Genomic DNA, 15,471 nt, shown 5'->3' with positions numbered 1-15,471 from the left:
CAGCCCTGGTTGTTACACTGACGGTAATAAAAATAAATTAAAATCTGAATTTTTAATCAGACTTTAATGGGACAACCTTTAACCTTTTTAAACAACTAGTAAACAACAAACACTAAATGTCATTAACAAACATACACAAGACATTTTCCTATAATGTAGTAAAAATATAGGTGGTCCATGAGCGCCTCCTCTGGTTTATCTTTAATACTACAGCTTTTCAGACTGAGGGGTTTTTGTTCAGCTGTTCTGATGTTTGTGTCACTGTGGCCTTCTGGTACAGTAATACACAGCAGAGTCTTCAGGCTGCATGTTCTGTCCATTCAGAGTCACTGTGTTACTGGAAGTTTCCATTGAAATGCTGAACTTGTTTCTGAAAGAATCTTTGTAGTTAGTGGAGCTTCCACAGCATCCTTCACCGATCCATTCCAGTCCTTTTCCTGCAGGCTGTCTGATCCAGTGTGTCCAGTAGCCACTGAGAGAATAAGAGACCTGACAGCTGATGGTCAGACGCTGACCTGGCTGCACAGTCACAGAGGCTGGCTGAGTCAGCTGTTCACACTTCACACCTGGAAAAAAAGTGTCTTCTTATCACCAATGACAAGTAATTATTTCTAAAATGAACTATAGACAAAACCTGCAGAAACTGACCTCCAGCTACCAAGATCAGCAGCAGAGCAGCAGAAAACATGATGACTGATGAAACAAACATCCTGTGAACTCACCTCTATAAACTGATGAGACATTTTATAGCAGAAAGGAGGAGCCTGAGTTTGCATTGAGTCTGATCAACAATCTAACAGTGAAATGAGCCTCAACTGTGAGAAAAATTGTTCAGAAATTCCTCAAAGATAAATACATTTTATATCAAATATAAATGTTTCAACCAGAGAATAGAAACAAGTATTTCTGATCTCCTGATGACCCTGATGAGCAGAAGACGATGGTTATGATGAACAAACCCATCGCTTTGATGAAAGACGGTGGCACAGGAGTTAAGTGCTCGCCCCGTAATCGGAAGGTTGCAGGTTTGAGCCCCGCTCAGTTTGTTGTTGTTGTGTCCTTGGGAAAGACACTTAACCCAGGGCAACATGTGAGCTCTTCTGCTTTGGAGCAATGGATGCCAACATTGGAAACAGAGGCAGAGCCAGAGGAGTGAGAGTAAGGGAACATCACAATGTGTGCAGCGCTTAGCTACCATGGCATCCTCCATCACCATGCTACCCTTGGTCCCTACAACTCCGCTCATTTGATCACATTCCTGTACACCCTACACAACACACTCATTCCACCAGATCAGGTAGGTGGTCCAGAACAGCCCAGGTACGTTGTCATTTGGGACAACGTAAGTTTCCGCAGGGCTGCTGTGGTTCATAACTGGTTCACTGGCCACCCACGCTTTTTAGTTGTTTATCTCCCTCCATATTCTCCATTCCTCAATCCCACAGAGGAATTTTTTTCTGCCTGGAGATGGAAGGTGTTTGACCGACAGCCACAAACACGTATAACTCTTCTCCAAGCTATGGAGGACGCATGTGGAGATTTAGCAGCTGATTCTTTTCATGGCTGGAATCGCCATGCTAGGAGATATTTCCCCCGCTGCTTGGCCAGGGACAACATTGTTTGTGATGTGGATGAGGCGCTGTGGCCAGACTGCAACAGAAGAGAGGATGCAGCATAGTTTTTTTTTCTTTTTACTGTAACTGTATACAGTAAATTCTTCTGTTGTATGTAGTGTATGTGTGCAACTTTGTGTTGGTTGAGAATGGAATATACATTGTGTACAATGTTTTGTGGGAAAAATAAAATAATTTCTACCATGTATTTGTGTGTTCAGAATGTAAAAACAATATTCTGAAATATTTTACAACACATGCATGTATGTACTGCTTGTAGTAATTGTAACACTGAACCAAAAAGGCTTTAGTCATTATGATGAATGGAGAAGACTTGTTTTCCATTCATCATAGTGTTTAACACTGAGCACATAAGTGTTCTGCTGGTTCTTATAAATGTCTATTCATATGATGGTTTGTGTGTCATTTGACAACAAAATCACATTGAGAGGAGAAATAACATCGTTTTGAATGTGAAGTTTCATTTTGCAGGTTAATTGAGGGGTTTTGCCCATTGTGTGTGTTTGTTTTGGATTTGTGTGTAGAGTTCTGAGAATATGAGGCACGCTTTCAGGAAATGTGTGTAAACAATTGAGAAAAACTGTAATATGCAAACACAGTAAAACTCATTTGAATCATCCTCCATACATTTTTAAATGTAGTAAAACTATTGGTGGTCTATGAGCGCCTCCTCTGGTCGATCATTACTACTACAACTGTTCAGACTGAGGGGTTTTTGTTCAGCTGTTCTGATGTTTGTGTCACTGTGGCTCTCTGGCACAGTAATACACAGCTGAGTCTTCAGGCTGCATGTTCTGTCCATTCAGAGTCACTGTTTTACTGGAAGGGTCTAAATCAATGCTGAACTTGTTCTTCAGCGACTCTTTATAGGAAGAGTCTCCAGTATATTTCCACCCGATCCACTCCAGTCCTTTTCCTTCAGGCTGTCTGATCCAAGATGTTCCATAGCTACTGAGAGAATAAGAGACCTGACAGCTGATGGTCAGACGCTGACCTGGCTGCACAGTCACAGAGGCTGGCTGAGTCAGCTGTTCACACTTCACACCTGAGGAGAGAAATAATAAATGCATTTCAGTCAGCAAACAGTCAGTGTAGTTTAATTAGACTGATTATGTGAGACTCACAGGATCCAGCAGCCAACAGCAGCAGCAGAGCTACAGAGATCATGATGGTGATGATTTGGTTTGACTGACTGAGAATCTCAGGTTTTTATAGCGTTCTGGGAGGAAGTTCCCTTTGCAACGAAAAAAAAACTGTTTATAGAACAATCATGAACCATCGTCTAAATACAGCCGAAGACTTCAACCGATAAGAGACATTTAAAAAAAATATTCTGTTGTTTAATTTTCATAACAAGGTTTTGTGTTACTGTGAGCTGCAATGGAAAATATTTATTCAACAAATGTCCTGCAACTATTTTTAACACAAAAAGCATTTTGTTCAAAGTAAATAATAATCAGAGATAAACATACTACTACTACACAAGACATTAATATTAACTTGCATATTTTTGGTCTGTATGAGGAAATTTTGAGCACCTGGAGAGAACTCATGCATGGGGAGAACATGTTGGCTCCATGCAGAAAAGCACAACTAGGATTCAAACTTGCAACCTTTTTGCTGTGAGGCAACAGTGATACTAACTGCATTCTTAATCACACCTCATTCAAAGAACAGGGTGAGTAAAAGGCTTCTGTAAGACTTGATGGTGTCTTATTTTAATTTAAATGTTTAAATCAGGTGTTTTGATGCAGAGAAACAACTAAAACATGCAGGAAAGTGGTCCTTAGACCAAGGATGCTGTATGGCAGTTATTTTAAGAACAACTGAGACATCAGATTCATAAAAAAAGACATTAAACAGGAGTTCCACAAGGTTCTAATTTAGGACCAATGCTTTTCTGCTTGTACATTAAAGACCTGTCTGACAGCTGTAGGGATGTTTCATGTCAGATGTATGCAAATGTACCAAATCAGGCTGCTAAGCTGCTGAACAAGCCAACAGTGGGAGCATCTCAGCGGTTTCAGAAACAAATTTAGACTCCAAACTTCACCAAAACTGTCTAGTACTTTTGTTACTGATCAGAAGGAAATCCAAAAGGATTAAGAGTTTACTCTTTTAGATTATAATTTTAATCTCAAAGATCATATTAGCAAGGTTTCCAGATGTACTGGATAATAATCTGAACTGTTTTCACCAGAAGATCATGTTGACCTGTAAAAATGCCCTAGTTACCTGGACACCAGGATCCCGTCACCTTTCACGTTGTGCCATTGCTTGTGTCCAAGCAACTTAATCTGCTTTCAAAGTGTCGATGTCATTCAAACAAGCTGTGGGATTTTTATACTAAACCAAAGAAAAAGACATCACTGTAAAATACAGGACAACTGTCATTTTTGAAGCTTTCAGTTTCATGTGTTTTTAATTTAAAAAATTTTTTTTTATTTAAATGCCTCAACTTTCTGCTTGCTGGGGTTGTGAATGAAATACAGTTTAAAGTCAGGAGCTTCAAAAAGCTTCCAAGTAGAATTTGGATAATCTTCTCTTTAATTCCAGCTAAAAAACTAAATTATATACTAATTTGAGTTTTAACTTCCAGGTGAAACGGGAGGAGTCACGTTATTTCAAAATTGGACAATTGCTGATTTATTTTTTCTTGTCCCTCAAATCAAATTAAAGTAAGATAGTGATGTGGGTGTCAATATCTTTGAAATTCTTAAATGAACAGTTTTATGTCTAAACACATGCTGACATGCAAATACATGCAGTGTGAAGAACTTTTTTCTTGCATCTGCAAAGTTTATTTATATTTCTTTCAGTTTCTGACAGATTTCACAGCTGCAGCTGTTTTCCCAGAAGCCAACAGAAAAAGAGGAAGTGACTGCAAATCATCAAACCGTTAACTGATAACTGAAAGTCACCGCTTACAGACTGTTCTGTTGAAGAAGGAAACAAATGATTCAAAAGCTGTCTATGCACGTGCAGACAATCGCTGAACAATCAGAATTATGCGTATTTGTATGAAAAATTGCATTACGTTATAACCTATAGCTGTTTTGCCTTCAGTCATCATCGAGACCCGAAGCAGGTTGTGACTTTTCCACACCCGACATTCAAATTTAACTTTAATGGTCTTTATGTCAGGATGACAGAATAGGTGTGATTAATTAATAGATCACAACAAATGTTAATTACAGGTTAAAACATTTTTAAAATGTTCTTTGACAGCACGTGTTTCATATGTTTCCATTGTCAGGATTAAAGATAGAACAAGACTCTGTCAGGCGTTCTCTTATATTTGTCATGGTCTACGTTCTGCGTCTCCCTCATGTGTCTCCTTGTGTCCTCCATTCCTCTCTAGGTTCCCCTTTATTTGTCTCCTAGGGTTCCTCATGTGTCTCCTTGTCTGTGTTTCCCCCTCAGGTGCCTCCTTGTGGTCCCCAGCCCCTTCCAGGTTTCCTAGGTTCAGCTATTCATTTTATTAGTCTCCTTTAGTGTGTTTTCCTTCCCCCTCACTCCTCAGGTCATTAGTTATTTATCTGTGGTTCTCCTGTTCCCTTAGTCTTTTAGGTTTATTTATTTAGAGATTCACTGGTTAAGATTTTTCCCCTCTGCTTGGTTTCCCCTTCCCATTTAGTTAATGATTTCACCAGTCTCCCCTCAGTTCTCTCTCCCTATGCATCTGCTCCTTGCCTCCCAATCACCCAGTCCCTGTGTGTATAACCCTGTCTGCGTCTCATTGTTTTATCGGTCCATTGTTCGTGTCAGTGTTCTTTTGTCCCCCCCCCCCCCCCCCCCCCTTCTAGGTCTCTAGGTTATCTGGCTTCGTGCCCTGCTTGGATTTTATTTATTTTTTCATCATAATAAAGGAATGTTTTCTTCCACATCCGCTCCTGCCTCGTGTCGTTCTAGGTATCTGCGTTTTGGGTCCAACTCCCCTGGCTCTCAGTGTGACATTATTAATGTCTTGAATAAGTGTGAAATAAGGTGACCATGTATTTATTCTGGTTTGGTATAACATACATTTACATGTGTTCTGTTGATGCTTTTACTCAGGCCTGTGTCCCATGATAGAAGGTGGAAATTGTTAATTTTTACTAAAAAATTTCCTAAATTTTCTAGAAGCATTTAATTGGGTTCTTAATTTCCTTATGGACCTTGTGCTGCAGGAAAGGTCTGAACATCTTGTGCAAGAACTTTTCCCATAATGTAGATGCGGAGCCACCATGAGCATCTAGAACCCTTCCAGGAGTCAGAAGGTGTGAGGAATGTGAGGCGACTTTGGTTGGGAGCCTGAGACAGACTAGGCAAAGAAATTCTGTCATTTCCAAGAATGGCTCAACAAAATGAGAATAAACTACAAACAAAACAGGGAATGATTACAGCTCTTTATTATTAAATTATGTTGAAATGTTGCATGAATGTTGAAATGTATTCATTTTCACAATGCAGGAAAGTTTGACCAGTCATCTTGTGCAGATCAGAGTTAATCAGGGTCAGATTCTGAACTCCTGAGGAAGAAGAGGGCAGAAACATCCAGAAGGTTTTCAGAGAATTGTTACCACAGAAGCTACTCCTGAAATTCCAACTTTATGATATTCTGAGCTAAGAAAATAAGTTCTAACAGATAACAACATCACAGCATTCTATTTACTCTTAAACCACATATTGATTTTCATGATTTCTTGTTTTTTCAAAGCTGCAACAAATGAAAATGAACACAAACTGTGACAGAATAGTGATCAAAATGGTGAAATTATTGCTTCGATGCATTTGAATTGGCCCCCATTAATAAAGGCACTTTGAATTTATTATAAATAATGAGATTGATTGAGTTTATTATTGTAAATAATGGTGCAGGAAAATAAAAAATAAATATGCTATTAAAGTGTTGAAGAAAAGAAAATGACGTTTGAAAGCATGAGAGGTTAAGATCACTTAGAAACTATACCAGGAGGAGTCCCTGAACACTCACAAGGTAATAAATACACACCAGATTTTGACATTTCAATCAAACTCGTTTCTATGTATCTGTTGTCGCTGTGAAGGAGAACTCACAGAGTCCAGCGTCCTCGGGTGTATCTGACTCAAACGCCACCCCTCAAGCAAGCCTTTTTTAGGATGATTTACATAAATGGGTCGTGTGCAAAAGCAGCCTTTCGTCAAAATTGGCAAAACATATAAAAAGGTAACGCTTCCTTTTACAGCCCACTAATTACTAAATACTTACATTGCAATTACATGGTAAGTTAAACTGTATTATTGTTTCTGAGTTCTTAAACAGTTATTACCATGTTACGCAGGTTCAATTCTAGTGTTCATTTTATTAATCATTCCCAGTAAATACTGCTTTATTCAATAATTACACTTTATTACAATTACACACTTTAATTACACAATAATACACTTTGACTTACTATGTAATTACCATGTAAGTACTTAGTAATTAGGGGACTGTAAAAAGAAGCGTTACCAATAAAAAATTCTAAATCTTCTCTGACACCATCTAATGTTGTGCAGATCATGATTTTGTGTCAACCTCTTTCCTTTGTATCAATATTTAATTACTGCATTAATACTTTTGTGTAATAGAAGGTGTTATAAAAGAATCATCAACTACATCATAATAAAGCTGAACAAACTAATCCTGTTTATCCAAATCTGGAGGTTAGAGAACAGCAGCCGGCCATTAAATCTGACAGAGCTGGATTAGAATGTTTCAGCTCTTCAGGAACCTGAGATTAAATCAAATTTTAAAAGCAGCTCAGTCAAAAACTCCTCCAGCTGTTGAAAGATATCAGAACAGAAACATCAGGTTCTTTTTAGCTCCCCCTAGAGGCTGTTTAGTTTTACTGCTTCTTCTTCTTCTTCTATTGCTTTTTATTTTTAATTATGTTTATACATTGCTATTTGTGGCATTACAGTAGTTATTTATTTATTCATTTATTTATTTATTTATTATTCATTCTTTCACATATTTTCTGTTATTTGTCAAATGAAAATAAAAATCTAATTGAAAGTGTTTGACGATCAGCTTCTTCCCTTAACACAAAGGGACTAAAACGAGCTCTAGCAAGTGTTCAACCTGCAGGATCAATAACTTTAGGTTCATTTTCATTTCTAGCTAGCCTGAAAAACATTTTTTTCTTTCATAATTCTAATATCCTCGTGAATAATAGTAAATGAATCCCTCTCATTTCTTCTCACCCTAATTTAGCTGTAAAAATGTGCACATAAGTGACTTCTAATAATTTTGTCTCATTCATTTTTTCATACGAAACAATAAGAGCATGCAGCACATAAAGATATTCAGTCACAGCATTTTCAAAAACAGTCTATTCTCAATAAAGATGGATGACATTGTGGTTATCCTTCTTGCATTTACAGTCGGTCCTTTCAACTGATCACCGGGGACATCTACAAACCTCTTTTATTAGGATAAACTCACAACAATATCTCTTCTCACTCATTCATTATTATTGCATCAGCATCCACATTTTTACAAGATGAACCAGGAAATGATTGGAGCAGGATAAGTGTGGTTTTCCATAGGGAATGCAATCTGTCCCTTAATCTATCAAATATTAGCAGGATTGGGGTTATTATATGTAATGCACGTAAGATCGTTTCACTGCATTAGCTGAAACATGACGTGATTCCCATAATATGTTGATTTTGAGTTATTTTTAATGACATTTGACTGATTTGTTTGATTGTTTTAGGGCAAAATTGAAGAATTAAGAGACTGTTTAATGAACCTGTAAGTAAAGAGATAAATCTGTGCCAGTGGTGGTTAGAATCAGACTTTTATAATTATACTACTACTACTACTACTACTACTGATAATAATAATAATACGTATTATTATTATTATTATTATTATTATTATTATTATATTACAAGTAAATTAGTACAAGATTTTACAAATGAGGAGGGAGAGAGAGGGAGACTTTCTGTAAATGCTAATGTCTGACTGTGGGACACTATGGACAGCATTAAGTCTATGTTTTCTCTCCGGACCAAAGCTGAAACAATAATCCATTTGGGACGTCACATCCCACTCAGCGTCGATGCATAGTTCACTTCTGATCTCAGTCCATGAGCAGACAGACCCTCAAAAACCAACAGTCAGGGCTGGGAGCAAGTAAGGCAAGACATTTTTTCATTTATTTTAAAGTAATTTAAGAGGCCAGGAATCAGCCCAAGACTCTCAACATGAATGTAAAACAGCCCTGCATCTTTCTCAGAGGAGGAGGAAAGAGGAGACAAGTAAGTCATCTGGATTATTTAAAGGCACCGTCTGGCATCCATGCTATTGGATTTATTAATTTTGTACTTATTTATTTAGTTTGGATCTGAACAAGTTTCCAAGCTTGAGTGACTTAAATATAATTATAATGTGTTGCTGTCTCCTTTCTCGCTTTAGCAGGATTGATTATAGTTAGTCTATGAAGTTATGGTTGGTGCCGGAGTTGTTTTCAACTCAGTTTTGGTCCAGTTGCCATGTCCCGTCTCAAACATGGACAACTTTTGACTTGGTGCCTTAGGGGACAAATTAGCACCTTCCTGCTTCCTGTAAAGTCTGGAAAACATTGGATCAGCTAAGAGTCTTTTTGGTTTTTAAGCGTTGCATTTTATGATAATTGTCCAAGCGGACAGTTTACCAAGTTGCCATAATCAGCTATCTGATCATCTGATATTTTACTGCGATGTTGCCAGAGAAGCTCAGTGCCCATCTCATAACCAAAGGGTTACTGGATAGAGCGCCACTCAGTCTGTCACAGTTGTTGTGTTCCTGGGCAAGGCATTTCACCTTCCTTGTTGCTGGTGGTGGTCAGAGGGACTTGGCAACCTCACATCTGTCGGTGTGTCCCAGAGCAGGGAATGAGCGAATAGGTGAATGATTGGTTGTGTTGTAAAGCTCCTTGGGGTTTTTTAAAATCATAGATGATGCCATACAAATTCAAGCCATTTACCATTTGCTGTGAGTGTGTGTGTGTGTGTGTGTGTGTGTGTGTGTGTGTGTGTGTGTGTGTGTGTGTGTGTGTGTGTGTGTGTGTGTGTGTGGGTGTGTGTGTGTGTGTACATATGTATATACATACATATATTGAACAGATATACATACACAAATGTACTACAGGTAAAACAAACTGTTTCGTTTAGAAAAATGTGCTTTGTGAGTAAATGCTGTATATAAACACATTTATATGAATTAATTCTTGATTTACTGTTGTTGTGTTGCAGCCGAGACGTCTCACCCAGGAAGAGATAGATGGTAATATAATTTTCAGGTTTTCAGGTGTTCTTGTCCTGATACATCATGAATCTTATCTCTTAGGTTTGTCATTGACATTTCTCCATTTGTCGTACTCCTGTGTGACCGGTAGAGCTACGAGAGGCTTTTGTGGAGTTTGACAAAGACAGGGACGGCTACATAACCTGTAAAGACTTGGGGAACCTGATGAGAACGATGGGTTACATGCCGACTGAAATGGAACTAATTCAACTGAGCCAAACCATTAACATGAACCGTGAGTATCGTCAACGTTTACTGAACAACTAATATCCTGACTCTAGTGTGCAGATTTCTGATTGATTTCAATTTGGTGAAGCAGATTAGCTCTGATTGGATTGATGAGCTAGCATTTTTAAGCCTAATCAAAACAGTTAAGTTAAGTTAAGTTGAGTTGAGTTGAGTTAAGTTAAGTTAACTCATTCACTGCCAGCTGTTTCCTGACCAGAAAAGCCCTTTGCTGCCAGTGTTTTTCTGTGTTTTTACTGTTTTTTTAAGAGTCACAGAACGTTGCGCGCTAGGATGATGTCGACGCCATAACAACCAACACAAAGCGGAGACTCACCTCTCACATCAGGAAGAATCCGCGTGTTCCGAGCGTTATCCGTTCTTTCAAAATCCGTTGTTGAATTGTGATCGGCAGAAGCTTTTCTGTTCGCGCCTCACTTTTTTTTACAGCAGCGGCCCAAAACGATCTCCTAACCCATGGATTTTCTGCATCCTGATCACGTGACGTGTGTCATATGCGGATGAAGATTGACTTTAGAGCCAAGATGTTTGTTCTCACGGTGTGGGGGCTCGTTCCGACGCCCACACAGTAAAAAAAATGCAAATGACAACTTTGGTTGTCATTAGCAGTGAATGGTTGGATTTAAAATGACGACTTTTGTTGTCAATGGCAGTGAATGAGTTAAGTTAAGCTAAGCTAAGCTAAGTTAAGCTAAGCTAAATTAAGTTAAGTTAAGCTAAGTTAAGCTAAAGCTAAGCTAAAAGTAAGTTAAGTTAATTTAACTTAAGTTAAGCTAAGCTAAGCTAAATTAAGTTAAGTTAAGCTAAGCTAAGCTAAGTTAAAAAGTAAGCATTCCCTCCAAGGAGAAGATTCCTGCAAAAAATAATAAATTAAATAAAATAATTTCAGAAATGTTCTGATTTATTTCATATATTTACAAGAAGACACTTGGATGTTTTCAGTCATAAAGTCGCACATTTGTAAGAAAATAAATTACAGTTCTCCAAGGATCATCTCTGACATTAGCAAGAAAATAAATGTACATTTATAAGGAAAAATTACTTGTCTGTATTTTTAAGAATGTCATTTGTGACGTGTAAAGTCAGGAAAACGTGTTCTTCAAACTCATTGTGAGAGCTCAATGGTACTCTCTTATTTACCAAGTATTTTACAGTTATTAGCTAAAGCTAATAGCAATTGTATTTTTCCACTGCAGTTTGAGGTTCTTTCAGGCTAATCTTTTAGTTGAAATGACATTGGGTAAAACTAACATGAATTGGAGATGTCCGATGTTATTGCTCTACCATTTATATCAACGGATATTATCATTAAAATGTAACATCTGAAATTATCGGTATCAGTTTTTCATTTTTCACATTCTATGTGAACATTTTATACATCAAACTCTTCAGCTACTTCTCCTCTTTCTCAAATTGTCAAAGTATAAGAGGTCCGAAGTCTGGTTTTTGCGATATTTTGTTTGTTTGGTTCAACCGGCCTAACTTAAACGGAAGTAGTCATATTTTGCACAGAAAATGCTCACAATTCAAGCATTAATGAGATGAATATCAAATATTGGTTAAAAATAATGCTGATATTGAGCATCCCTAGTAAAAAAATTTATGGCATGAGTCTCGTGTAGATTTTTGTTTCTTTGATCTTGGCTACATTCAGACTAGCCTTTAGCTTATCAATCCCTTCTTGAACTAAGGTAAACCCACGTCAAAGATCTGAACTAGTGCTTTAAATAAATGCAGTCATTAAATGATAAGCAAACATTCAATGATAGACTGCTTGTTTCCACAAAATTTGAGTACTTAGCAAAATATTCCACTCTATAATATTGTTCAGTAAGTTAAAGTTTAAATAAAGCATAAACAAGTAATGAGACCATCCTGTTGTGCTTGTCCAAAAGTGGGCGGACGAGTGGACTTTGAAGATTTCGTGGATTTAATGACCCCCAAACTTTTAGATGAAACTGCTGGGATGATCGGCTTGAAAGAACTCAAAGATGCTTTCAGAGAGGTGAGTTTAAAAACGGTTATTGTATTGTTTTGCACACAATTTCATTTAAAAGCAGAATGTGGCTACACTTTGCATAAAAATGTCCCTTTTCTTGTTTCTGTAGTTTGACATAGACGGTGATGGCGCCATCACGTCTGAGGAGCTGAGATTTGTCATGGAGAAGCTGTTGGGAGACTTTACCAGCAAACGTGAGATCGACGAAGTGGTCCGGGAAGTTGACAACAATGGAGACGGGAAAGTTGACTTTGAGGGTAAGATAAATTTAGACACCAACATGGAGAGAAAAGCTGCACAAATGTGAGCATTACGTAACCTTCTGTTGCTGAGTGGGAGGATTGTTCTGTAAAATTACATAAACTACAATTAAACATGTTTAGTTACATAAAGCATTATAACAATTGCTAATATCTATCCCAGGGTTTATGCTGTAACTTGTTTTATTCTCACAGCTGCTGACTTCTCAACTTGTTAAAAGTTGATTCCAATTTTTTTTTTATCACAGAATTTGTGATCATGATGTCAAAGAAATGAGGAAAACCAAAGAGAACCAGAGAAGAACAATGAAATGATGCTGAATCATGAACAGCAAATGGGTTGATCCCTTAATTTTTCAAATGAGGGCTCTTAGAAAAATACTGTTTAGGATTTTAGGTTTTAAAGTATTTTCAATAATCTTTTTTTACCTTTCCTGATCATAATCTGTCCAAGTCCATGAGCACTGATGATAATTTTTGTTAATTGTTAAAAAAGAAAATAAGTCATGTGACTTTTGTGCAGGAAAAGATGGTGACATTTCTGATGTCAGTAATAATAAAGACCATGTTCACTCGTTGTTTCATACATTTGCAGGCGTCTGTAGTGTTAATGGATGCTTTGTGAGTTAATCTCTGTGGGTAAAAAAGCTCTGGTACTCCTGTTTCAGGAGGTAGAAGTTAGTCGGAGGAGAGGAGAAAAGTACTTGCCAGGATTTGGAGTCTTATTTCCAGAAATTTGAACATCTCACCTCTGATTGACTGACAGCAACACAACTCTTCCACTGCCACCATTCGCTCTTTTACATTGATGTTTTTTCTCCATGAGTAAAACAAGCCTGAAGGAGTTCTGCCATATTGTGGTGTTGCTAATGCTAATGGTTATTTTCTACTAGTGAAGTCATTCTCGTTTCTCTCCGATGCTAAATCAGCAACAGCCTTGCTAATGCTAACTTTCAATGTGACTTGCAATTGATTGACCTCTCTTATCCGTGTGTTTCCCCATCTGTTTTCTTTCATGGCTGCTGCAGGAAATAGGGGTAGAAGAACATTTTCATGTTCAGCATGAAAACGGTTACTCAGTGAAATAGGTCTTGAAATGGCAGAAATGATGTGAATGCTCTGAAAAGGCAACTAGAGCTTTATAAACCAAAGGAGACCAAACACAGACGTTGGCATTTAGATCATTATTATTATATTACATTATTAGTGAGGGTGAGTGAGCTACAGACAGAAAGCTGCCTCAAAAAGAAGTTTTGTTTTTCTAATGCAATTGTTCCTTTGATTTTCCCATGTATGTATTATTAGGTGAACTGGTTATTCTTATCATAAAACAACTCTAGTCTTTGACCCTTTAGAGAGACTCTGTGTATTAAGATACTGTTGTTTCTACATTGTTGTGAGACTTTAGCTGATTCTCAATTGCTGCACCTGGTTATGAGCTGTAGGTATTTGTCTGGTTACTAAATTATGTGATGGACTGAAATTTTACATGAATGTTGTATAATTCATGTTGCATTTGTACAAACATAAAATTATTTCTTATGTAAGGAGCTAAAGCACACTGATCAGTTCAAGAGTTGAGTTCAATTGGTAGTTTTAATTGGTTAATTGAATAACCAAAGAATTTTGCACACCTGTTTAATTTTAAGTCTCACTAGTCATTATCACACTGGTGAAATTACATTTCTACATTCAAACCATCCCCATTGGGGTGGTGAGCGTTCAGGAACTATTTGGTAGTTTAACCCCCCAATTCCACCTCTTAAAGCTGTGTGTCAAGCAGGGAGGCATTGGGTCCCATTTTTTAAAGGTGTGGTTTAAAAATTTATTCAACACATTTGTAGTGTTCTCTAGTGTAAATGAATGCCTTATGAGTCATTTAAAAAGAGAAAAGCCATGATGCTCCTGTTATGAGATGCAGAAGTTAGCTGGTGCAGAGGTGGGCTGAAAACTGCTAGATTGCTCATTATTCATAATGATGTGCACACACCTCGCTTCTGATTGGATAACAGAACGTGTTCAGCCATGTTGCAAAGTCACCACCACAAAGACACTCTCCGCTCCCTCTCCTCGCTGCAAAGCATTTTTTTATCCTTCCTGTGGGCGGGCACGAGCGAAGATGGGTGGGGCCAGGAATGCAAATTCACAGTGTGACATAGATATGTGAGGATTTTCAGATCCTAGCATTTCACCATCTGTTTTTTAATCAGAAACTAATGCAGGAAATGGGGTAGGGGGTTTTGTTATTCAGCATGCATGAAAATCTCAGAGTGACCTATTATAATCAGAAATAATAATTAAAAGTCAGTCAACCACAGCTTTAAATTCTTTGGTATGACACGACCACAATTTGAACCCCTGAGATGGTGGCCTAGTAGTGGTGTGTCCTCCCTGAGACTAGGAGATTGGAGTTAAAATCCTGGTTGGGTCATACCAAAGACTTTAAAAATTATAACTTGGGGGCTCACTTGTTCACTTGTAATTCTGATGAAGACATATTAAACTTGCACCAATTTAACTTTTGAACTCATCATTGTGCTCTGGCTCCCTCCTAGCAGTTTGATGCCCTTCAGCTGTGCAGGTCCTGGTTTTCAGTCAGACGATGCACAGACGGCCTGGATAAAATCCCATTATCACCAGTTTGTTTATGGTTAAATAAATACTGTTTAAATATCAGCAGATGTCATTGTTGCACATACCAGAGATTTTAAAAAGAAGTGTTATTACAAACATTCTCAGGTCTCGGGAGAGTGTGTGTATTTTGTATTTTTTATGTATTTTTCTCAGAATGCACAGCTTTTGGCTAGAAGCAGTGACTTCTATGATGAACTGCTGTTTTATTAAAGCCTATTAGTTGTGTTTAGATTAAACTACTGATTAAGATGCTAACAGCATTAGCGCTGATTACCACACAGATCAAGGGCTACAGCCGTTAACCAGGCGTGATGGTCTCTGTGACCCCTGGAGGACACGATCTCAGCGGGACAACATGTCCTCTACTATCTTTTCATCCACTTCAGCGGTTCTGTCCATCAC

General features: G+C 37.8%; 1 protein-coding gene and 2 gene segments (V, D, J or C); 1 reads left to right on the top strand and 2 right to left on the bottom strand.

The window, feature by feature from the left end:
• Window positions 1–64: 64 nt before the first annotated feature.
• On the bottom strand, window positions 65–717 carry LOC107376639 (immunoglobulin heavy variable 3-74-like). The segment is given in 2 exon segments: window positions 65–566; window positions 649–717. Coding segments are annotated over 2 exon segments (369 nt in total).
• A 1,437-nt stretch (window positions 718–2,154) lies between these two features.
• On the bottom strand, window positions 2,155–2,805 carry LOC107376641 (Ig heavy chain V region VH558 A1/A4-like). The segment is given in 2 exon segments: window positions 2,155–2,679; window positions 2,759–2,805. Coding segments are annotated over 2 exon segments (348 nt in total).
• A 5,886-nt stretch (window positions 2,806–8,691) lies between these two features.
• Window positions 8,692–15,471, top strand: part of cabp5b (calcium binding protein 5b) — an 8,046-nt gene continuing 1,266 nt past the window's right edge. Inside the window, exons 1-6 of the mRNA XM_015945855.3 lie at window positions 8,692–8,903; window positions 9,879–9,909; window positions 10,022–10,165; window positions 12,072–12,181; window positions 12,285–12,432; window positions 12,684–15,471. The exon at window positions 12,684–15,471 is cut by the window's right edge and continues 1,266 nt beyond it. Coding sequence (XP_015801341.1) covers window positions 8,850–8,903; window positions 9,879–9,909; window positions 10,022–10,165; window positions 12,072–12,181; window positions 12,285–12,432; window positions 12,684–12,712 — 516 coding nt within the window. The 5' untranslated portion in view covers window positions 8,692–8,849 and the 3' untranslated portion in view covers window positions 12,713–15,471. The remainder of the gene's footprint in view (window positions 8,904–9,878; window positions 9,910–10,021; window positions 10,166–12,071; window positions 12,182–12,284; window positions 12,433–12,683) is intronic.

The sequence above is a fragment of the Nothobranchius furzeri genome, chromosome 12, assembly GCF_043380555.1.
Source record: "Nothobranchius furzeri strain GRZ-AD chromosome 12, NfurGRZ-RIMD1, whole genome shotgun sequence".
Taxonomy (NCBI): Eukaryota; Metazoa; Chordata; class Actinopteri; order Cyprinodontiformes; family Nothobranchiidae; genus Nothobranchius; species Nothobranchius furzeri.
This window is presented reverse-complemented; position numbering and strand designations above follow the sequence as displayed.